Here is a 25,002-nt window from a genome sequence, read left to right as displayed (position 1 = left end):
AGCGCTGGAAAACCAGAAACTAACACTTAAGGACTACCAGGGGAACCGGATCCCGTGGTAGGGATTGGACACTTCCACATCACATTTAAGGGACAGGAAAAATACTACCCCTCACCATCGTGGATAGAGACTGCCCGAGCCTGCTGGGACTGGAATGGTTCGCGCCATTCCTATACGGTAGGAACTTTTCACTTATCACTGATCACAAACCGCTCCTGGGGATCCTGGCAGGGAACAAGGCCACCCCTAACATCTTGTCACCACGGATGACGAGGTGGTCCGAGTTCCTTGCCGCCTACAACTATCAATTAATACACCGCCCTGGGAAAAGCATCTCCCATGCAGACGCACTAAGCCGTGCTCCCCTACCGGACCTGGAAGACGACCTGGCACCCATCACAGCCACCCTGCAAATAAAGACACTGCTCAGCCCACCAATGACTGCGTCGGACATTGCCAGAGAGACTATTAAAGACAGGAAACTGGCATGAGTCTTGAGCTGGGTAGAAAAATGGTGGCTGGAAACCGAGAGCGGCGACCAGTTTAAACCGTTCCGGAACTGGCAGACTGAACTATTTACTCAAAAGGGATGTATTTTATGGGGGGACAGAGTGGTGGTTCTGGAAACATTACAAAAAAGGGTATTGGGCATGCTGCATGAGGGTCACCCGGGCATCGTAAAGATGAAATCCCTAGCCAGGAGCTACGTCTGGTGGCTGGGAATGAACAAAACCATAGAAACATGGGTGGCAACATGCAACAAATGCCAAAGATCCAGACCAAGCCCCCCCCTCCGTACCAACCCTCGAGTGGGAAACACCCAGGGTCAAGGGTCCACATAGACTTTGCGGGACCCACCAAAGGGCACACATTTCTGATAACGGTTGACGCTTACTCAAACTGGTTAGAAGTGAGCGTCATGCAATCTACCACCACAGAAGCAGTAATAAAAAAACTAACCAAACTGTTTGCCACCCATGGACTACCAGACTTACTGGTATCTGACAACGGCCCACAGTTCACGGCATTGGCATTCGAACAATTTCTCGCCGAACAGGGCATACGGCACGCATTGACAGTGCCCGCTCATCTAGCAGTGATGGGCGGGTGGAACGGTCAGATACACAAAAGATTCATTAGAAAAAAAGACACCAGAAACATACATGACAAAATTAATAAACTACTGACAATACAACACATAACACCCAGCTCAAAAACCAACAAAAGCCCAGCAGAGCTCCTAATGGGCAGAAAACTACGATCACACCTAGACAGGCTGTACCCGACATATAACCCTGGAAAACCACCAGACTCATCCAGCAGGTACCGCACATTTAAACCAGGAGACACAGTCTATGCTAAAAAAATTTCAGGGGACCCACTCTGGGTACCAGCCCAAATAACCCATGTGACAGGCCCCCGGTCGTACCGGCTAAACACAGACGCCGGAAGAAACTGGAAACGGTACATCGACCAACTAAGGTCGAGAACAACCGCCGACAACACAAGCAACACACAAACACCACAAATAGAATTTAATAAAAAAACCAGAGCGGGGGGGGGGGAGAAACCCAAACATTAATCAAGAGGGAGGAGAAAACCCTCCCAGAACACAACTGACCGAACAACCACAACCCACACCAATAAACAGGAAGAGAAACCAGCAATACTTACCGGCAGATGACGGCAACAGAAGGGAACCTGCAGAGGACCACCAACATGAAGCCTCACCTGGAAGGAGCAGCCAAGCCAGTTCAACCAGCCTGGAAAACCCAGGCGAGAACAGCAGAGCCGACAACTCGACCGACCCCAGTAGACCGGGTGGGAGTTGCAGCAAGAGGCCTGACTCACCCTTCCAGGCGGTTCCATCAAGAAGGACAGGAGCAACAAGGATCCCATCCGAACCAGCCAAAGACCATGCCACGACTGAGCTGCACAGGTCAAGTAGACATGTTAAAAGCCCCGCCTACCTACGGGACTACGTTACGTAGGTTGGACGAAACCAAGAGGGGAGGGGTGTTCCATATTAGCATTCTTGGGATACCCTCACCTGATTGGTCCAAATGGACTACTCTGTGATTGGTGGAAAGAACAGCAGTGATTGGCCCATAAGGAATCAACCGTGATTGGCCGCGCCGATCACGGGAGATTCAAAGAGCCGTCATTGGTTGCGAGCCGCCGGCAATCCCTATATGAAGGGCTGCCGTGGCTCGCAGGTCCAGCACAGACCTATATACCAAATAAAGAGCTGAACAGTCACCCTGGTCTCATGTCTCTCTTTTCCCGCGATCTAACATAAGTGATAGCGAAACCATTTAGGATTGCTCTTGGAAATGACATTAAAGAAAGACTGGGAAACATTGAAGGCTGCATGAGGGATGAAAGAATTGGCTCCTTTAATATTAGAAGCAATCTAGTTCAAATAGCTAAAATAAAAGAGATGGTCAGTCTCTTAAATAAATAAATAAACAAATAAATAAATATGCAAGCTATTATAAAATCCTTAAACAGAAACTAAAAGGAAAATTTTAGAACCACAGAAATGAATTCTAGTATAATAAATCTTTGCTAAATTAAGTAGTACTGAGTCTGATAATGAATGTTGTAGACTTTTAACAGTCATATTAAAAATAAAGATGTAGTTCACAGCCTGCAGGGTTCAGATGGCTTTAAAACTTTTAATATAACAGTAGTTCATGAAACACTTAAGTATTATTATGTGGATCTATGTACAGTACTAATATCCAATATCAGTGCTGGAACTGAGATAATTAGGGTTTAAAAGGTAACAAAGCCACTGTCCTGCAAAATATTGTATAAGTCAGGGGTTTCCAACCACCAGTCGACGGCCCAGTATTGGGACACAGCCTTTTTCAAACTGGGTTGTGCAAGCGATGGCAAGCACGCACACATGTGAAGTTCTACTCATGTGAGCAGGACGTTTGGGCTTACGTGCGAAGCTCCACTTGTGAAGCTTCATGTGTGAGCACAAATGCCCTCTGCTAAGTGGTGGGATTCAAATTTTTTTACTACTGGTTCTGTGGGCGTGGCTTGTGGGCATGGTGTTGGCTTGGTGGGTGTGGCTTTGTGGGCTTGGCAGGGAAAGGATACTGTAAAATCTCAATTCCCACCCTGCTCTAGAGGAAGGTTACTGCAAAATCCCATTCCCTCTCCATCCCACTAATCTGCTTTCCAACTCTGTTCTCCTGTGCAAGGCAACAAAAGAAGACCCAGCCGATCAGCTGGGACTCAGGAGGCAGATAGTAGATAGGGGTGGGCCCAGTCAGAGGTGGTATTTGCCGGTTCTCTGAACCACTCAAAAGTTCCGCTTCTGGTTCTCCAGAACTGGTCAGAACCTGCTGAATACCACCTCTGCTCTGCTTGTGTGACCTCTACTCATGTGAGTTGAACTTCCTGCACAAGTGCAAGCACCCTCTGCTCCCATGCAAAGCTCCATTCATGTGAGAGGGCACACATACCTACCACTTGCATTAATGGAGCTGTGTGCATGCAAGTGCGCATTCCATTTACACACACCCCTCATCACACCGCACCACCAAGGTGGAAAGTTTGGGGACCGCTGGTGTAAGTAATGCACATTTCTATTGATTTTTCATTTATACATACTGGTACCTTGTAAGGAAATTCTGGAACATGATCCACTCCAACTGCATTAGGGCACTAAAAATCGAATGAGGAATCCTTGGTACTATATTGGTTTAAGAAATTTAGATCATGTATCTTCTTATAGATAAACAACTGAATTCCATAAAGCAAAACAACTAGAACTTTGGCCTTGAATAATTTAATTGCAGCTGAGTTCCCAAGTCACTTTGCAAATGTAATAATAGCTAGAAATGCTTTGGGCCTGGGGGCTTTTGTAGATATTGCAGTGTTCTTGCTTGATTTTCCCAAAAGGTGGAGGATTAAAAATAAATGCCCAAATCCGTAAAGAATTTCACCTACTCAATAATTCTACTGTTGGAAGAAACATCAATTATTTGTGCTATACTTATGACACTACTCTGATAGTTGAAAACGCAATTGATCTGCAAGCTCTAGTAATGAAAGTCAAGGAGCAAGGAACATAGTGAAAAAATAGAACTACAATTAAATGAAAGAACCCAAGTTAATTATAATAGATTCAGAAATGAGTCTGAGAAGTGACAATAAATTTATTGAAGTGGTGGATAGCTTATGACTGTTCAGATTGATTATCAACTGTGAAGGAACCAGCAGTCAGTAGACATGCCATAGACTAGCATATGTAGAGGAGGAATCAATGACATGGAAAAGATTTCAGATGTCACAACCAGAGGTGGTATTCAGCAGATTCTGACCAGTTCTGGAGAACCGGTAGCAGAACTTTTGAATAGTTCGGACAATTGGCAAATACCACCCCTGACTTGCCCCACCCTATCTATTCTCTGCCTCCCAAGTCCCAGCTGATTGGCTGGGTCTTCTTTTGTTGCCCTGCATAAGAGAACAGAGCTGGAAAGCAGGTTAGTGTGGTAAGGAGGGAATGGGGATTTTGCAGTATCCTTCCCCTGCCACGGCCACCAAGCCATGCCCACAGAACGGGTAGTAAAAAAATTTGAATCACATTACTGATCACAACATGTGTATATAAAGATCACAATTGCGCAATGAACAGTTTTCCTCATGACACTTTATGGAAGTAACAGTTGAACTTTGAGGAAACAGAATAAAAAGAATGCTTATGTTTTTGAAATTTGGTGTTAGAGAACATTCCTGAAAATACCATCAATAGTGAGGAAAACTAATAGATAACAGAACAAATAAATCCAATACTCTCATTCAAAGCAAATAACCAAAATATCAATATTTTGGATAATTGTGCAAAGACCTAGCTCTCCAGAGAAATCTATAATGCTGAGAAAAATGGAAGGAAAAAGAAAGGGATGATCAGTAACAAAATGTTCCACCATGATTCTATCATTTTATCAGAAGATGGCATAAGAGATCTATTTGTACTCATACGTGGCTTCCTGCATTCCTTTGTGTATGTGTGAGAGAGACAGGGGGGGCGGGGCAGAGAGGGAGAGAGAGATGAGTGGACATGGAAGTAGAAATAGTATTTTTCTTTCTGAAAAATTACAGCTCGTGTTTACTTATTTAGAAAATTTATTCGCACATGGTGACTCAAGGCAGCTTGCGGGTATATAAAAATATCATGTATAAAAAATAGAATAAAAATAACCAAATAATAAATTAATAAAATAATAGCCCCCCACCCCGGCGACAACACACCACACAAGCCATTTAATGGGCTCCATCTCGCACTGGATTCCCCAGGCCCGCTGGCAGAACCAGGTCTTCAGCCCCTTCCAGAAGAGTGTTAGAGTGGGGGCCATTCTAATCTCTGGGGAAATGATATTCCAGAGAGAGGGAGCCACCATGGAGATGGCCTTTCCTCTGGGTCCCACCAGGTGTATCTCCCTAGGACAGGAGTGTCAAACTTGCAGCCTGTGGGCTGGATGCATCACATGCTGGCCCTGCACCCCACCTGGTTTAGTGTGACACCGCCACGATGACACAAGTTTGACACCGCTGCCCTAGGGGATGGGACCTGCAACATTCCTTGCCTCCCCATTCTAGTGGGTGGGATAGATGTGACTGCCAAGAAACTGTCCCTCAGATAACCTGGTCCCAAGCCATGAAGGGCTTTATTGGCGACAACCAGCGCCTTGAATTACACCAGGAAGCAAATCAGCAACCAATGCAGCTCCCGCAGGAGTGGTGATTCATGTGCACACAGAGGTCTGCACAAAACTATGTGGGCCACTGTATTTTACACTAACTAGAGCTTCCGGATGCTCTTCAACATTCAATGTTCCTCATTATTACCAGTTTTATAAAGATAGTTGCCATCAGCTGATCTCCAGGCCTTCTGATAAGTATTATTAGCATTGTATCAGTCAATTAAGATCTTATTTCCTTAAATTTCACAAAATTATTTGACCTTGTTTGCTCACAGATAGATAGTAAGTCAATGATTGTAATTGGGAAGGGTCTTTATTTTGCTATGTTATGGTCCATGATTACAGTAAAGTAATTCATTTTTTTATTCTTAGAAAACTCCAGCCTGGACCTTAAGGCAAGTGCTTTTGATCAGTGGCCAGCACAGCCTAGAGTAAGACAGGACACATTGGCACCAGAGGTGGTATTCAGCAGGTTCTGACCAGTTCTGGAGAACCAGGAGCGGAAAGTTTAAGTAGTTCAGAGAACTGGCAAATACCACCTCTGACTGGAGATTTTACAGTATCCTTCCCCTGCCATGCCCACCAAGCCATGCCCACAGAACAGGTAGTAAAATAATTTGAATCCCACCGATTGGCATACTGTTCGAGGACAGAAGAGCTGATCTAGTTTAGTTTCTCTGAGATTTCATTGAGTGAGCGTGTGAATATGTGTGCATATCTGACTCAATTCTGCGCAGCTGAGTATCTGGTGCAGCATTGAGGATGACAGTGTCAAAGAGTCAGATTTTGAGAAATGAGAACCCGTGGTTTGACTCACATTTGGGACAAATCAACAATTGTCAGATCCCCAACTGTTCCACCCTCTTTTATGTGGTTGGTTGGGATTTGTCTGTTTCAGGTTTAACGTTGGAAGTCCACGAAGATTTATACCCTGGATTCCTGTTTAATATCAAGGTGTTGCCCCCAGAGTTAGATCCACGATGATTCTAGGTCAGGGGGTCTTCGAACTTGACAGCTTTAAGACTTGTGGACTTCAACTCCCAGAATTGCCCCTCCAGTCATGTTAGCTCAGGAATTCTGAGAGTTGAAGTCCACAAGTCTTGAACTTGCCAAGTTTGAAGACCCTTGTTCTAGGTAAATGGATGTCATGGTTTATAGTGAGGCTTTCAGACAGATCCCAGTATAAATATCAGAATTGACTTCATTCTATAGGGTTAAGTTCAAACCCTAAAACTGTACAGATCTCCGCTTCGTGGAAGAAAAGCTTAATTGTTGTTAAACGTTATGCTACCCGCTGGGTAGAAAAACCCGTTCTATCCATATCTAAGAGCGAGGGTTGGCGCAAAGAAGAGTCTGGCGAACCGCAAACATAAACCGACCAATTTCCCTATACTAAACTTCCACCAAGAGTTCACTTCGTTGCCCAAACGAAGCGCCTGCCACCTTACGCATGCGCAAGAGGCCGCCCTTCTCCCCACGTGGGCCCGCCTCTTTTGTCTTCGCTTTTTCCCCTTTCGACGAAGGCCCTCCTTTCCGAGGACGAAAGGCGGCGGAATTACGAAAGGCTTATTGGTTCTTATTCGCCCAGCTGATCAGAAAGCGTGTCCTGATTGGCTGTTTGGAGCGACGACGTCCCTCTTTTAGTTCGTAGAGGCCGGGTTGCCGCTCTCCTGCTCCGGGCGGCGAGTGAGTGAAGGCGGTTCCGGGCGCGGAATGGACCGTAGTAGTCGGTGAGGAAGCACGGCTTCGTGTTTAAGTAGTCTAGGTTGGGGAGACGGGGTGGGGTGGGGGTGGGGCGACCCCTTAGCCCGGCGGCGCTAGTTGTACGGAAGTCGCTCTTTTGATGGTTGGAGGGTCCTAAAGGATCAGCAGCGATCGCTGAACTTCTCTTTTTCATCAGCCTCTCCCAATTGAACGGGGGAGAAAGTGGCTTGAGTTGATTACTAGTAGATCAAGCGCCCGTCTCTCATGGCAGTCTACCTCTGGCCCTTCCTTGGGGCCCTCAGTCTGAATAAACAGGATCTGCTTTGATTTTAATCAGGGAGGCAATTCTTGCACAATAGAGAGAGGGCAGGCTGCCTTTCTAATAGCTGTGAAGGAGGGACGTGTAGGAGAGGAGTTTCGCCAGGTGCAGGATTTTCCGCTGGTGGCATGCTGCAACTTGCCAAAATATCCTAGCGCTGTTCTGGGCAGAGAGCTCGGATTGTCATTCCTGGGATCTGTTGGAGCCACTCTCCCAATTTTAGGAGTCACAGCCCTGAAGGCTCCAACCACAACTGGGACTGCTTTGGCCTTTTACCAGGGAGTCCTCACCTTAGGATCGCCCCTGAGCCTACCATTTCTGGTGCTAAGTGTAACATTTGTTGAAGTGAGTTGGCCCCATTTATACGACCTTTCTTGCTGCAGTTGTTCAGTGAATCACTTGTTGTTGTTAAATGAGTCAAATGCTTGTTAGGTGAGTCTGGCTTCCCCACAGACTTTGCTTGTCAGAAGGTCGGATAAAGGGATCATGGGATCCCAGGACACTGCAGCCGTCCTAAATATGAGTCAATTGCCAAACATCTGAATTTGGATCACATGACCACGGGGATGCTACAACGGTCGTAACTGGAAACAGGTCATGAGTCACTTTTTTCAGTGCCGTAACTTTGAACGGTCATTAAACAAACTGTTGTAAGTCGAGGACTATTATACTTTCCACATTCTTTCCACTTCCTCCTTCAGGTCCTGATGCTTCTCCAGCTTCTCATACTCCTTGTTCCTGATGTTGCTGTCACTTGGCACAGCTACATCTATCACCACCCCTGTCTTCTGGTTTCCTACCATGATGTCTGGTTGATTGGCCAGTACATTGTCTGACTGTCTGTCCCATATTTAGTCTCCACTTTGCCATAGAATTTATTGGGAAAGTGGTTACAAGTTCTTCTTTGTTCAGTTCTTTTTAGTCAGCAGATGGAGGTCAAACTAAAATGAGAGGGATGGGGAGAACTATGTATGTTAAACTTGGCGGTTTTGAAAGAAAGGGAGGATATAAATAAACAGTTATAAAGTTTCCTGCAAATCCATGGTAAAAATATGAGTTGAATGGTAAACATAGAAATCTAAGATCTATGATCCCTTGTTGATATATCCATCTAGGTTTCCCCTGATTTTTAGATGTGGAAAGTGCACCTAGGACATTTGTCAATGCAAGAGTATAAGATGGGAAATCAGGAAGGAAAAAATTATCCCATAAGTGATAAGCTACCCAATCATTTTAATGAAGGTTCATTGATTGTAGGTGTAGAGTAGATACATAGATAATATTCATGTAGCTGCAAATAGGTCATCTGGTTACTGACACAGCATGAAATATACTCTTATCTGAGTTCTACAACGTCACTAAACAGGAAATGCTTGCAAAAGACCCTATATATCTCTACCGGAGTACCACTCTTATTATTTGGTATCTATTGTAAATTCAGTTTAAAAGATTAAAATGCTTATTTTAGAATTATATCCCACTTTATGATCAGTGGTAATTAACTATAAAATGCTTATTCTTGGACTTATGAAAACCCCAAATCCACAATCTCAGAAAATTAGAATATTGTAAAAAGGTTCAATATTCTAGGCTCAAAGTGTCCCACTCTAATCAGCTAATTAATCCGTAACACCTGCAAAGGGTTCCTGAGCCTTTAAATGGTCTCTCAGTCTGGTTCAGTAGGAATCACAATCATGGGAAAGACTGCTGACCTGACAGTTGTGCAGAAAACCATCATAGACACCCTCCATAAGGAGGGAAAGCCTCAAAAGGTAATTGCAAAAGAAGTTGGATGTTCCCAAAGTGCTGTATCAAAGCACATTAATAGAAAGTTATGTGGAAGGGAAAAGTGTGGAAGAAAAAGGTGCACAAGCAGCAGGGATGACCGCAGCCTGGAGAGGAGTGTCAGGAAAAGGCCATTCAAAAGTGTTGGGGACTTTCACAAGGAGGGGACTGAGGCTGGAGTCAGTGCATCAAGAGCCACCACACACAGACGGATCCTGGACATGGGCTTCAAATGTCGTATTCCTCCTGTCAAGCCGTTTCTGAACAACAAACAACATCAGAAGCGTCTTACCTGGGCTAAAGAAAAGCAGAACTGGTCTGTTGCTCAGTGGTCCTCTTTTCTGATGAGAGGAACTTTTGCATCTCATTTGGAAACCAAGGAGCCAGAGTCTGGAGGAAGAATGGAGAGGCACACACTGCAAGATGCTTGAAGTCCAGTGTGAAGTTTCCACAGTCTGTGTTGATTTGGGAAGCCATGTCATCTGCTGGTGTTGGTCCACTGTGCTTCATTAAGCCCAGGGTCAATGCAGCCATCTTCCAGGAGATTTTGGAGCACTTCATGCTTCCTTCCGCAGACGACCTTTATGGGGATGCTGACTTCATTTTCCAGCAGGACTTGGCACCTGCTCACACTGCCAAAAGCACCAAAACCTGGCTCAATGACTATGGGATTGCTGTGCTTGATTGGCCAGCAAATTCGCCTGACCTGAACCCCATAGAGAATCTATGGGACATTGCCAAGAGAAAGATGAGAGACATGAGACCGAACAATGCAGAAGAGCTGAAGGCCACTATTGAAGCATCCTGGTCTTCCATAACACCTCAGCAGTGCCACAGGCTGATAGCTTCCATGCCACGCAGCATTGAGCCAGTAATTACTGCAAAAGGGGCACAAACCAAGTACTGAGTACATCTGCATGCTTATACTTTTCAGAGGTCCGATATTGTTCTATGTACAATCCTTGTTTTATTGATTGCATGTAATATTCTAATTTTCTGAGATTGTGGATTTGGGGTTTTCAGGAGCTGTAAACCATAATCATCTCAATTATGACAAATCATGGGTTGAACTATCTTGCTTTGCATGTAATGAGTCTATCTCATATGTTAGTTTCACCTTTTAAGTTGCATTACTGAAATAAATGAACTTTTGCATGATATTCTAATTTTTCGAGTTTCACCTGTAGTGATGTTTATGCATGTTTAATGGACACAGAATACCAAAATGTTCATTGAGAATTCAGAAATTGGGAAATAGAAAATTGAGGGTGGGAGAGAAATGGAATAGAGTATGAATTCCAAGGAGGGATACTACAGTATACAACTTTTTTTAGCAAGTTTTCTTGTAATTATGTAATACTCAGTAAGATCAGGGCAATAAGCTACCATGACTTTTTTGGAATCTTTTTTGGGCAATAGAAATATTAGAGCTTCAGCAATATGGCCTTATACTGATTTTGATAATTTAATACATTATTATTTATAACAACCAAAAGTAAAGATCTGAAAATATATAGGTTATTCCTGCAATGAGAAATATGATATGTACCATAGGGTTATTTAAAGGAAGCTTGAGTTTCTGATCTTGGTGGTCCAAAACAACCAGAAAAGTTGACAGCAGTTATGGAAACTGGCAGATTTACTACATCAAGAATTTCAGTGGACAATCATACATTGTTGACATTGGATTCCTGTTTAATTGGCACACAAATATATATATATATATATATATATATATATATATATATATATATATATATATATATATATATATATATATATATAAAAATTATCCTTCCATATGCTGGGGAGGTTGTCAAAACAGGGTCATTTTCTTCATTTGTGGTAGTCATATGATGTTACATCTCAGTGAATTTTTTTGAGAGAGATAAGTACCACTAAACTTGAATGCTGTCCAGAGTTAGGCTTATTGCATTTATTTATAGGACCAAACCATAAACTTAAAAAACAGAGAACTGGTTATTTAAATTTTATTAGCCAAAACAATAATTGTGCAACATTGGAAAATGTTAGGTAACATAACAATTGAGTAGTGTATTAACAGTTCTCTACAATTACCACTTTTAAAAATATTACAGTAGTAATTTGAAGTAGCAGACTTCAAAAGCAGGACCTACAATTTTATAGAGTTTGGTTGGAGTTAATTATAATTTGATATATTCTTTATATATGATAAATTTTCATATGTGTATTATTGTCTCTACAAATTGTAGATTGTTTTTTTCTATATTCTTTTTCTTTATATTATCTTGGATTTATGTTAAAGTAGTTACCTGGTACTGCTTGAAATAAAAAAGCAGAATTTCATTTAGTAAAATGTGTGAAATTTGTCATTTTAAAGTTGCAGTGGTTTCTTTAAAATTTTCTATTGCATGAATTGAATAATATACATGGTCAGTTTTTAAAATTAATTTTATGTCATTTTCTTTTCACAGGACCCTACTATGGCAAAGAAACTTTCTATAAGTTTTCTTCACTTACTTTTCACAATCTTGTTTTGTGATGCTTCCTACCCTAGCTTGGAACCAGCCACAATTTCACAAACTACAGAGAAACTCACTCCTGAAAAGGCAGCTGGTATTAATATTAGTTTGGCTTTATGTAGACAGAGACATCATCTTCAGGATCTCTTCTCTCGTTATGGGGAGAACAATACATTGAATATTGAAGGGTTTAAAAAATTGCTCCACAGCATAGGCATTGAGAAAGTTAAAAGAATAGATCACAATCATTACCATCATCATCACAATCATGCTACACTCAGGACAAACCCTGACAAAACCTATTGTCCTAATGATGAATCAGGTGATGCCGGCAAAGATTTTTGGAATAACCCAGCACAAGATGTGCCTAGAACAGAGAATATGGAGGACAACCAGCAAGAATCCATGGATAACAAGAGTACAACCATTGCTATAACAACATCTACCTACACCACAACTACAGAGGGCAACCCTTTGCTACAACACTCAGAAACTGCAGAATTGTCAGCACGCATAGGCTTTGGCAACCCCAATCCCAGCACTGTTCTAGGAAGTAGCAGCAATGTAAGGTTTTAAATAGAAAAGCAAAGGAAACACTTGTTTTTATGAGGCGCTCTGAAACAGGAGGTCCCCTGTGTTCTAAAATTAGCAAATTACACAAAATATATTTGGAAAGAGGCTTTTTTTTTAAAAAAAAAAGACATTTGATATATAAGATTCTATTCTTTTAAAACCTTAATAATTTAGTTACCTCTTTAGTTTGTGGGTGTTCGATACTGTGTTATTCCACTTCCAGCTAAAATACCTTCTAAGAGTTGGTTCAGATGCTTTCACATATGATAATCATGCAAACAGTTGCATGCTGAAGTTCTCCTTGTTCATCAGTATTTTAATCTTGCTCTTTGAAATAACAAACCAAGTTCTCTGCCACTGGTTTTATTTTCCTTGTAATAAATTTCTGAAGTATTTTAAATTGAACAATCCAGTTTGGCAAACTTGGGATTGTGCTATATTGAAATGTTTAAATATTGACAGGTTCAAAAGTGTGTGTGTGTGTATGTATGTATTCCTAAATTACATAACTGATTTATTAGCTCATGGAGAAATGAAGTTTTTATGTGGTCTGGTTTGCTTATAGTTCATGTGTGAAACTTTGAATATGGTTCTCTTGGAAATTGTATAACTTGAATAGGAATTGTATAGCTTGAACATTCATCATTATCACTACCATTAAAAGAGTGGGAACTTTCTGGTTACATGAGTTACTTAAATTAAAAAAGATAATTGTTATAGAGCTTTGCCAGTCCCACCCTTAACTTCTGAAAGTTATAAATCACCTAAATTTTGAAGATTGTATGTTTATATTAGTAATTTTGACATCTAGGTCCATAATGGAAGAAAAAGCTCTATATCCCATCAATTTTGCAAAAACTTACCTGAAGCTTGTTTATAAATTTATAAAGTCTCTGTAACCTAGGGCTGCTGAAAAGATTTGCCAGTGACAACACAGTTGTAGGGGACTCCCAGTTGCCAAAAATAGTGCAATCTTCAGGGATTTCATTTTAATATTTATAAAATTAGTTTGGCAGATTTTTTAAAAGACATTTTAGTTACCATATTATTTTCCTATAGCACAAGCCATGTTTTCAAAGTTAGTTGTATTATCCTTGATTATTAAACAGATTGTTAAATTATTTGTGACATACAAAAACGCATTTGTTCTATGATGCTATAAAATAATCCAATATAATCGTGTTTGATGCATTTTTAACTTTTTTTTAAAAAAATCACTTGTCTTATCGTGAAATTTGTCTGTTGAAGAAAAGCTGCTATGTTTTGAAATTATGTCTCTTAATGTGTGTATTTTTCTAACACTTTTTTCCATAGTGCTTTAATACATCAGAAATGATGCTTTTCCATGGAATAAGTACTCAAGTGTCTTTGACAGCCACAGAATTTAGCTATCTTTGTCCAGCTATAATTAACCAGATTGATGGTAGAAACTGTATAATTCATGCAACAAGTGAAAAGACTGAAACAGCTCCAAAAACATATTCGCTGCAAGTTGGTGAGTTTGATGGCAGATTTTCCATTTAATATTTCTACTTTCTCTTGTTTTTGATGGTGTAATACATTCTTATTCCAGGAGTGGCTTTATTTTGGCTGAATTATCTGAATCAAAACATTTGTATTTTTTATCTCAAGGAATAGATCTTTTTATAAATGGCAACAAACTTAACATCAAAATCCTACTGATCTTTCAGGTTAGAAAATTCTTTTAGCTAGTCACCAAAACAAGAACGCTGTTATTTAATAAAGAATGTATATTTGAATCATTTGATAAAAAAGCTTTTTTCTTTTCAGCTTGGATTGGTGGCTTTATATCCATTTCCATTATCAGTTTTCTTTCATTACTGGGTGTTATACTGGTGCCGCTTATGAATCGTGTGTTTTTCAAGTTCCTCTTAAGTTTCCTGGTGGCATTAGCAGTTGGAACTCTAAGCGGAGATGCTCTTTTACATCTCCTTCCACATGTAAGTACATTGTTTTTTCTTTTAATGGTGCATATGTTCCTTTGAAGTATAGCAGGGCTCTTTGGTCAATGGAAGCCTGTAAGTAGAAAAAGGACTCACAATGAAACAAAAGCGTCTAATCGGATGACCTTGTGTTGTACTTAGCTTTTAAATGTCCTCTGCATTAGATACATTTTTCTTAACAATGTTAGAGCTAAAGTAAATGAACTACTAATGATGGGAACATAGTATACTCAGTCACACAGTTTTATGCCAGCTGTTAGGTATGGGGTGACGCAACTGCAGGAAGGGGGAGTTTAGCCGGCTCAAGTCCTGCTGAAAAACCCCTATTCACTCCCAGTGGAAATTCTGCTTGGGCATCATCATTATTTGCATTTAAAAAGTCACATTATTTTATCAGCTCTTTGATGGATTTGACCCTAGGTGTGGAGTAAGAGAAATACATAATTGCTTCAATTTAATTTCTTTTCCTCCCCTTGTATATTCAATCTTATGCCATTAAAACCCAGAAGATCCCATTGTGCCTGGTCTCTTGAACTGTTTTGTGTCTCTGTTTCTATTTATTCAACCCTATTTATTTAACCTATAAGCATGCATGGTAATATAAAACCTGTCAGGTAGAATTCTTTGTAAATTGTAGTGTTTGCATTTCTCAGGAAAAGTTTGCTTTGTGAAACTTTGTGTATGTATGCAAGGGAGAAATTTCTCTCCCCCCACCCTTCCTTTTTTCTTGTAGCTCTCATCACTTATAGTGGGAGAAAAATCACCCCTTCCTGCTTTGGTTGAAGAGAAATATTATTTTTGGAGAAGAGCATAATGGGATGTTTATAGCATTGCAATTTGTACATGTGACAAGGCCGTTCTGTAGCAGTCTGATTTAGTAACACAGGATTTAAATGGCTAAACATTTTTGGCACAGAAATCAAAGAGAGACAAACATTCAATAGATAATTGAATATGAACATTTATAACATCTAAACTTTTGAGATTTTTCATATTTTTTCCTTTACATTTGGTATCTAGGCTCATTAGCATGTACTGTAGTTCACATATTTTTCTCCATAGATATTCCTTGTTTAAGCTTGTTCCATCAATTGGTTCAAGCTGTGCTTGATTACATACTGGAAAAACTTACCATTGATGTCGTCAATTATGGTTTGTGGTCAGGTTAGATTTGCCAAATAATACAAGAGCTATTCTCTGTCATTCAGTTTGAGGGGACTGAAAGGTTTAGCATCATAGCTGTCTACTGTATTCAAAGCAAATAAATCTAGGGATCATATGAACCTGTGTGACATTTTGGCTAAACATAAGTAAATATTTGGTATAATTTTGAAATACTTCATAGCTGGCATAAAGAAGCTTTTGAGTTTCTAAATGTAACTATTATGCTAAATGTGTAGTTTGACAGTCATCTGAATATATTTTGAGTCTTATCCCTGGAATAGTCAATGTTTCACTAATTTTTATTCCACAGCTGAGGTATCACTCTTTTTTTTTAAATGACAATGACCAATATCCTGTAGGTCAAATTAATACAACAATTCCTCCCACCTCCACCACACACACACAAATGGCACATTTTTCTTGGAGATTTTGCAAGGACTACAAGGACTTTCGACTCTATAATCTCTGGAATATGACTTCCATATTCTTATGTATAATCTGAAATTATGGAGTTTATTGTTTTAGAGATATCCCAGGCCTTAGTCTGTCAGTTTTACTTGTGGGTGGTCACTGATTGCAATAAAATGCAAGTTTCACCTTTTCTATCTTGTTATCTATATATCAATGACCCCCAACCTTTTGGGCACCAGGGACCGGTTCTGTGGAGAGGGTTTTTTGTGCAGACCAGAGGAGGCGTGGTTTCACATGCTGCCTGCATCCCATGGATGGAGCTTCACTTGTTTGTGTGCCCAGTTTGTGGCATGCCACAGCCCGGTGCCAGTCCATTTGGGGACTCCTGCTATATACTGTACTTGGGTTGACAAATATCCCTATTTTTCTACTCATCCTATCTCATCTTTTTTATAAGGAGTATTGTCTAAACTATTTTTCTTTTTAAACTTCTGCATTCAGTCTCATGGAAAGCACCATCACCATCATGAAAAACCTTTGATGGCACACAGTAACGATCTCCCTTTAAAGCATCTAGTTTTCCAAAGTTCAGAAGAAAATGCTTATTTGGATTCTACATGGAAAGGCCTTACAGCTCTTGGAGGATTATATTTTATGTTTCTTGTTGAGCACTTGATCACATTAATTAAACAGTTTAAGGATAAGAAAAAAAAGGTAAGAAACTACTGGTTTTCATCACAATTTTGTTTTGCTTAAATCTTCTTTTATGAAATTGCTTGAAAGTAATACTTTTAACCAATTTATAGAATAATGCTCTCATTGGATATTGCTTTTCTATAATAGTCTCAGTGACCTAGATTTCACCATTAAAGAGGAAGTTTTTCAAAGAAAAAAAAACCTGATGTATCCTCAAGTATAAACTGAAGACTGAATTTTAAGTCCTAGCTGATGTATGATTTTAAAACTGAATGAAATATTACAAAAGCAAAAGTCTATAGGGTTTTTTCTAACCAGTCTGCTACTAATAGAAATTTCACGTGTATTTCAACATTTTTCTATTCCACTGTCTATATTTTCTATTCCACTGTCTATATTTTTCTATATTCTGTTGATATATGTGTCATTCAGGAGGTATAGCCAAAATGTTAACTTCAGTGTATTTTTTTTTTGGAGCTAGAAAAAAAATGATGACGATGAATCAGAAATCAAGAAACAGCTGTCGAAATATGATTCTCAACTTTCAGCAAATGATGACAAAATAGATGCAGAAGATAGTAAGTTTCAATAAACTTTGTATAAATATCAGAATCTTTGTGAAATGTATTTATGGCAACATAAGAGGATCTGAGATGTAGTACACTAGTGTGGAAGCTTTCAGTTTTTAAGTAACATAATATAAATCCCTGTATACAAACCATGTTTTTTTTTCTATTTTGCATGTGTTTATCTGCAATTTGAAAAAGCCTACAATTTTTCTTTGGGTACTAAGAGCACTAGAGAGTTCAAGTAAACCAAGAATGAACAAAAATATGATATTATTTTCAATTTTAAATGCATTATAGATTTCACTTTCTAATACAGTATTGGATATAAAAAGGAGAATTGCCTTTTCTCTTCTAACAGATCTCTGTTGTCTCCCCATCTCTGACGAATATATTAAAAAGTGAATGAAAATTGTCCTCTCCCTTTAATTAAAAAAAAACACATTTCATTAGAGAGTAATGAACGAGATACACTCTGTTAAGAAACGTTTGTTGTTGTCATAAAAGAGTGCTGACTTAGCATTTATCCACATTTTCATTTTTTTCAGCTCCTTTTGTGTCCCAAATATTAACATAGGGAAGATAAACTTGAAGTAGGGCAGCCAATATGCATCTCAGTTCTTGACAATCTAGAAGCTCCCTTCTCAGCCTCAGGTTTTGAAAGATAGCCGCTACAGTTATAAAGAAAAACCTTACAAAACGTCTAATAATTGTAATAGGGTATATAAGTGATGCAGAAATTGTTTGGAATATCCCTAATTTCATAATTTTTCATCATCGTGTATTATTACTATAATGATCTAGACTTTATTGGCAGTTTCCTGCATTTTTCCACTAGAGGCTACTAGAGCTACTTTGGCAAACATGATCTTAGTGTCTCTTTATTGCAACCTCCTTTTTATTTCAGTTTTTTTGCTCTATAAGAGGTTCTCTTCATTGTCATTTTTTGTGTGTATTTCCCCCCACACCCCACCTTTTATTTTGTGTGTGCCCTGGAGTCAGACTAAAATTTATAATCTCCCAGCTTCTAACCTTGTGCCTTAACCACTATACCAACTGGCTCTTGGATACAATATGCCATCCCTTCTTTTGTTACCCAGACATTTTGCAGAGAGATGATTGATATTTGCTGTCCTTGCGTCTCTAGATTCTGCTAGTTATTATAATAAGTACTATAAATTGTTAGCTAAATCAAAAATATATATAGTGAGCCATCCCTGTGCTATGTTGATCCGTCTGAAGTTGATTTGGCCTTTATGAGTAAGTTTTGAAAAGGATTGCACTGCTTCTTCTCTATGATTTTTACATGCTGCAAGATAATGGCTTAAAATCATTTGTGCTGGTGGACACATCGGGAATTTTGTTGCTAAATAGTTACCATTATAATAAAATCATTTTTTAAAAAAAGGTTGTCATGGTGGCCCTGGCAAAATCAGTTCATGAGAATGTTCCAGGATGCTCCCAATTATCTCCACTTTTTGTAATCGTAGGCATGTGGACACACCTGCAAATGAAAAACATAGCTTATAATCATTATTTTTATTTTCTCATTAATGTCACTTTTATGAGTGCAATCTATTTTTGAAAGAAATGAGGTGAGACAGGAAACCTGATGGGTATTTATCTTGATTATTATGGGCACATGTTGGAACCTGAACTTTAGATGCATTTATGCACAGGCCAGATTTTAAAGATATGATTCTAAACATGTAACATAATGTATGGTTAAAGTGTGCCTGCCTTTTATGAGTTTGTCCTAAAACATAAAGCAGATTAGAACATTCTTTACCTCCTTGCATGGTATAGTTCCAATAAAAAACATGTGAAAATAAAACAACTAAAGTCTTTTAGCTATATACCAAATATTCTAATTATTTCTTTTTTCTTCGATTGGATAATTATTTGAGTTGTTTTCTTTTTTTTTTCTCCCTCCAAGGGCCTGAAAATTATTTGGGGTCACTTTCTCAAGAACCATCAAATTTCCTATCTCAGAAACCCATGGTACAAGAAGAAGAAGAAGAAGAGGTCATGATCGCACACACCCACAAAGAGACAGCTGATCATGAATATGCATCCAGAGGATGTAGAAACAAATGCCATTCACACTTGCATGACACTCTAGGGCAATCAGATCATCTCAGTCATCATCACCATGACTACCATCATATTTTGCATCATCATCACCATCAAAATCATCACCCACATAGCCACAGCCAGCGGTATTCACGCGAGGAATTGAAAGATGCTGGTATAGCTACCTTAGCTTGGATGGTAATAATGGGAGATGGCCTGCATAACTTCAGTGATGGTCTGGCAATTGGTGAGTGCATATGTGTTGGCTTTCCTATGGCTGCTAATTCATATAGGTAAATGGGAGCTACATTGCAGCAACTTTTTTTGTAAATGCAGAAGAGGAATAATAAAAAAGATTTTATTATTAAGTTTATCAGGACTCTCAGGATTTTCCCAGCTAATTTATCAATATCTCATAAATTCCAAATTCATTAAAATATATGTGTCATTTTTTAAACATAACTAGCATTTAGGTAAACGTGAATCTTATTTGTCTGTCTTCCTGTCTATAGGCTCTGCTAATAATTGGTTACTTTTTCCTCATAGCCAAGAATCAAGATGTCTTAGTTTTAAAGTACATAAAAATTGTAGGTGGTCCTCACTTAACAACCACTCATTCAAAGACCACTCAAGCTTACAATGGTGTTGAATGAATGGTAGTTATAATAGTCTTCGTACTTACATCAGTCATAGCATCATCTCCATGATCACATGATCTTGATTTGTGACCTCTGATGGATTTCTACACACAAAGTCAGTGGGAAAGCCAGCAGGGAGCCACAAACGGCATCCAGGTGACATCCTCAATTAAGCTACTGTTATTCACTTAATGACAGAAACTGAAGATGCTAGAATGGCGGTTTGTAAATAGTATGGTGATGCGATGCCGTGTTTTATGATTGTATCACTTAGCAACAGAAATTCTGGTCCTAATTACTATTTTTAAGTGAAGATTAACTGTAGTCATGTTGTTATTGCATTAGCTCTTTATCCGATTGCATCTTATTAAAAGCTGTAGTTTTGTGACTTTCATGTAGCTGTACACTGCTCTCCATTTAAATTGAAAATCTAAACAAGTACACAGATAGGAAATTGATTCTCTTCACTAGAACTAAAATAGAAATAAGAACAGCCTTAAGGGCTAGCTGAAAGTATATAGCTTTTGTCCAGAAAATATTTTTTAACTTTTCTTTATAGGGAGTGTATTTCTTACAACTAGTCATTTCTTGTTCTCCCTTGTATGATTTTAGTCCATGGTTCTTGCAATGCAGCATCTATACAGTACACAATATTAATTAAAAAAACATCTTTCTTAATTTAAATTTGTTTTTGGGTTTGCCTGCATTTTCCAGTGTGATTGCTTTTTAAAAAAATTAATGTTCATTCATTTTTCCTAGGGGCTGCTTTCACTGAAGGTTTATCCAGTGGCTTAAGTACATCTGTTGCAGTCTTTTGTCATGAGTTGCCACACGAATTAGGTAAGACACACGTATTTGAAAGTAGTAAAATATAATTTCCATGCTTTAATTGGTATATCAACTGCAACGTAATATTAATAAAGTCCCAAATTCCCATTGCTGACTCATTAGTATTTATTTTTGTTTAAATGCTGAATAGTAATCTACCATTTTGTTAAGGTTTCTCACAATGTAATTGTCTTCTTGGATCAGAGAAAACAATTGTTTCTCACAGCAACCTGTCAAGCATACACAATGGAGCCACAACGTATATCAGAACAAGAATCTTCTCTGCTTTTGTTCCTTTGCAATTGTTATTCTTCTGTTTTTAAATATATCATAAAGCCCTTGTACCTATAGTAGTCATTGATAAGCTTGTTCTTCATAGATTTTTCTGTGTTTCTTTTTTGTACACCTTCTAAAGCTAGGTTTATGGCCACTGTTACGTTTAGTTTAACTACATGCTATGGGTTCTGGTTTTGTGAAAGATTGAGAAATACATTCTCTTCCTCCACATTTTCCACATTCCAAATTTCCCCCTTTTTCTAAACTAATCGTAACACTTGTTACTTTGCTGATGGGAGAATTATTTTAATTCTCTGATTATTCTGGAAGGCGTTTCTGTGCTTTAGTATCACTTTTTGGGGGGACATCTTAGAGCATGAAAAAACTATGCACAGTATTCTAAATGTATTCCAAATTCCTAAATTTGTATCAAGCCATTACTGGAAATTAGATTGATTTCCATTTTCTAATGATCTTATTTTTTTGCTTTTTGGATATTGAGTTGTTTTTATTAAGCTGTCAACTTCCAACTCAATATCCCTTCTGGATATGCAGGTAGTCCTTAATCTACGACCATTTAGTCAGTGACCAATGATGCTGAATAAGAATAATAATTCTCTGAATAAATCTCAGAGTTCCAGCTGTTCCAGGACACCCGCAGTCACATGATTGTGATCTGAGTGCTGGGCAGCCCATTTGCACTTTCAGCATTGTCATGCACCACACAATCGTGATCGCCAAGTGCAACTTTCCTTGCTGACTTCCCCAGTCAATGCAGAAGTTAGCAGGGAAGATTAGAAGTTTCCAGAGAATGCCCCCCCCCCCCCAATATGTGCACCCTTTTCCAGCCCCCTCGCACACACTGGCCACTAACACAACCCGATTCATGCTCCTTGATCCATGCAATACCTTTTATGTCTCCTTCCTTCCCTGCACACCTCTCATGCACCTTCCATGACTTATGCCACACCCCGTGCACAATGTGTCCTACACACCCTCCCAAATCCCCTCACATCTTCCCTGATCTGCGCCATACCTCTATGTATGGCCAACCTTAGAGTATTGGCGCAGTTGTGAATTTAGGATTTATTGAATACCACCCACAGTTTCAAACATGGTCTGGTGATTCAGTTTTAAACAATACAATAAAACTTGTCAATAGAGTAAAAGAACAAATAAACAGTTAATAAAAGACAAAAAAAAATTTCATTAATCAACAAGCTAATTTAATTTTATTGCCTATTTACTGCAGCTATCAGTAGTAATAGAGTTCATAATATTCAGAAGCATATTCCAAACTCACCAAATCTAATCTAATTTGGTTCACTTGATGAAGATTTGACCCAATTCAATTGCATGCTTCTAATTTAAAGGGTTTTATAGTAATCCTTGATTTATAGCTGGTTGCTTATTAAACATTTAAAGTTAAAATGGACTTCAGTAAAGATACTTATAATCTGTCCTGAAAGGTATGCCTGCTGCGTGTACACGTGTGCGCATACGCACACACATTCCACAGTCACATGATCACATTTTGGGTGGTTGGCAACCTGTTTGCATTTATGATCAAGTTGCAGCATCCCATACTCATGTGATCTTAATTTGCTATGTCTTTTTGCTCTTTTCCAATAGAAAATGGCAAAAATGCCCATTAGATATGCTGGATTCCCTTAACAAGTTTGTGGTTTGGTTAACGACCATAGTGACTCATTTTACAACAGCCATAAAAATCAGTTATAAAATCAAGTCCGATCATACGGTGCCTTGATTTACGATTGCAATGACCTGCAACTGAAATTCTGGGCTTCACTGTGGTCTGGAGGACTACTTGTAATGGCAAATTATTTCAAAGTGTTTTATTCCACATTAATATAAATTGTAGAAGTGTGTCTTAGAATAATGGAAAAACTCAGATTTGTGAAATCTGTGATTGTACTACATTTATGAGCTGCTCCTTAAAGATACTTATAATCTGTCCTTTTTGTGGTGGGGGTGGGGGTGTTGTACTCTACCTGAGAGAGACAATCATGAAATCCTGTGTCCTATCTGTATACAGTCCTAGTTTGTATATATTTGTGTATCGGCAAACACATAAAAATGATAAAACATGACAAAAGCAATTATGCCCATGCTTGTCTCCATTCTCCTAAAGTTTTGAAGTACCTGATCATATGAAAGCAAGTGATTTTTTAAAAGGGTTTTTTAAAAGCTCATAATGTTTTGGCAAATGTCTTCCATGTGGGGTGGAATGCTGACATTTTAATACAAATGATTGATATAAACATATTTATATTTCTCTTTTGAAGGAGACTTTGCTGTACTACTCAAAGCTGGTATGACTGTCAAACAAGCTGTTCTTTATAACGCTCTCTCAGCTATGCTGGCATATCTTGGAATGGCTACTGGGATACTTATTGGCCATTATGCTGACAATGTTTCCATGTGGATCTTTGCCCTTACTGCTGGGCTGTTCATGTATGTCGCTCTTGTTGATATGGTAAGTATATGCTTATTAATAGATATTAATAGCATTCCAATACTTAGAAATGCTAGTGAGATATTCTTATGGGAATACTAGCCTGGCATTGACTTCAAAATATGCTTATACTCTAGCCAATAGAAGTAATGATTAGAGGAGTTGCAGTAGGGTGGGGAAATAATATTAGCTTAGTAAACCTTTACCCAAATAACATGGCCATTCTGGCTATTATAGCCAGATATATTCATTCATCCAATTGTTATGATTTTCTGAGTACCATCCTGGATTCGTTTTAAGAATGAAACCTAGACACACACATTCCTAGGTAGGATTCTAACTAATGCATTGTGGGTGGGGTGGGAGTGGGTGGGAAATAGTATACTAAGAAGAATTTCAAGATTGGTTGAAGCACAATACTTTCAACCCATACTTGATCACAGGCAACCAGCCACAGTAGTCTTTTAAGTAAGATAATGATCAATGGATCCAGGAAGGGTGGAAAATTAAGTCATTTACTGAAAAACAGTAATAGAAATATAAAGAAAGTGAATTTGGTTCCTTAATTTTCTAGATATGTGTGGCGTGGTGGCCTAGAGGTAGAGCTCTCACCTCACAATCAGGAGGCTGTGAGTTCGATCCTAGGTAGCTGCGGATACTGTATTTCTCTTCTTGGGCGCAATGAGTAATTGTCTGCTGTAAACTTAGCATAGGCATCAGGAAGGGTACCTGACCAGTAAACACTTGAGTTCCATTCAGTTACCCTGACTCCACCCCCATGCAAGGGATTACAGGACATTAAAAAAAATCTAGATATATTTACCATAGCTGCCTGGAAATAAGAATAGGAGCATATTTTATAGATGGGAATATACTTCAATATTTTCTAGCAGATTTTGTATGTATAATCAGTGTCACCAGCATTAGCCACTGCATATGTAAAAACATTTATTATAATATGCATGACTTAAAATTGTGTATGTTTCTTTTAATATAGGTACCAGAAATGCTTCACAATGATGCTAGTGATCATGGATGCAGCCGCTGGGGATATTTCCTGTTACAAAATGCAGGAATTCTATTAGGTTTTGGTATCATGTTACTTATCTCAGTGTTTGAACATAAAATTGTGTTCAGCATAAATTTATAGGATTGTATTCATACTCAGAGCTGCACTTGAGGAGGTGGAAGAAGTTTTGCCAGTTTCTTGTTCCTCCTGATCCTCCAGGGAGGATGAGAGATGTAAAGGTACGGGATGATGAAAGAAAACTGTGAAATCACCCCACCCCACCCTTCTTTATC

The 25,002-nt window shown here is 38.9% G+C and overlaps 1 protein-coding gene across 2 annotated transcripts; it reads left to right on the top strand.

Annotated features, from left to right (window-relative positions):
• Window positions 1-7,141: 7,141 nt before the first annotated feature.
• On the top strand, window positions 7,142-25,002 carry SLC39A6 (solute carrier family 39 member 6). Of its 2 annotated transcripts, none has more exons than XM_026701023.2 (10): window positions 7,142-7,453; window positions 11,988-12,599; window positions 13,923-14,103; window positions 14,400-14,569; window positions 16,649-16,861; window positions 17,325-17,421; window positions 19,346-19,729; window positions 20,880-20,960; window positions 23,531-23,721; window positions 24,698-25,002. In XM_026701023.2, exons 2-10 carry the CDS (start codon window positions 11,997-11,999, stop codon window positions 24,848-24,850), a joined length of 2,073 nt encoding a protein of 690 aa, XP_026556808.1. In that variant the 5' UTR covers window positions 7,142-7,453; window positions 11,988-11,996; the 3' UTR covers window positions 24,851-25,002. The 2 variants fall into 2 exon arrangements, with proteins under 2 accessions (XP_026556808.1, XP_087774781.1); XM_087918655.1 differs by having other exon boundaries at window positions 7,347-7,453; window positions 11,988-12,129.

Source organism: Pseudonaja textilis, unplaced genomic scaffold, assembly GCF_049901715.1.
Source record: "Pseudonaja textilis isolate UNSWEBS1 unplaced genomic scaffold, rPseTex1.2 PTEXCTG184, whole genome shotgun sequence".
Classification (NCBI taxonomy): domain Eukaryota; kingdom Metazoa; phylum Chordata; class Lepidosauria; order Squamata; family Elapidae; genus Pseudonaja; species Pseudonaja textilis.
Note: the sequence above shows the minus strand (reverse complement) of the source record. Positions and strands in the feature narration are given on the sequence as shown.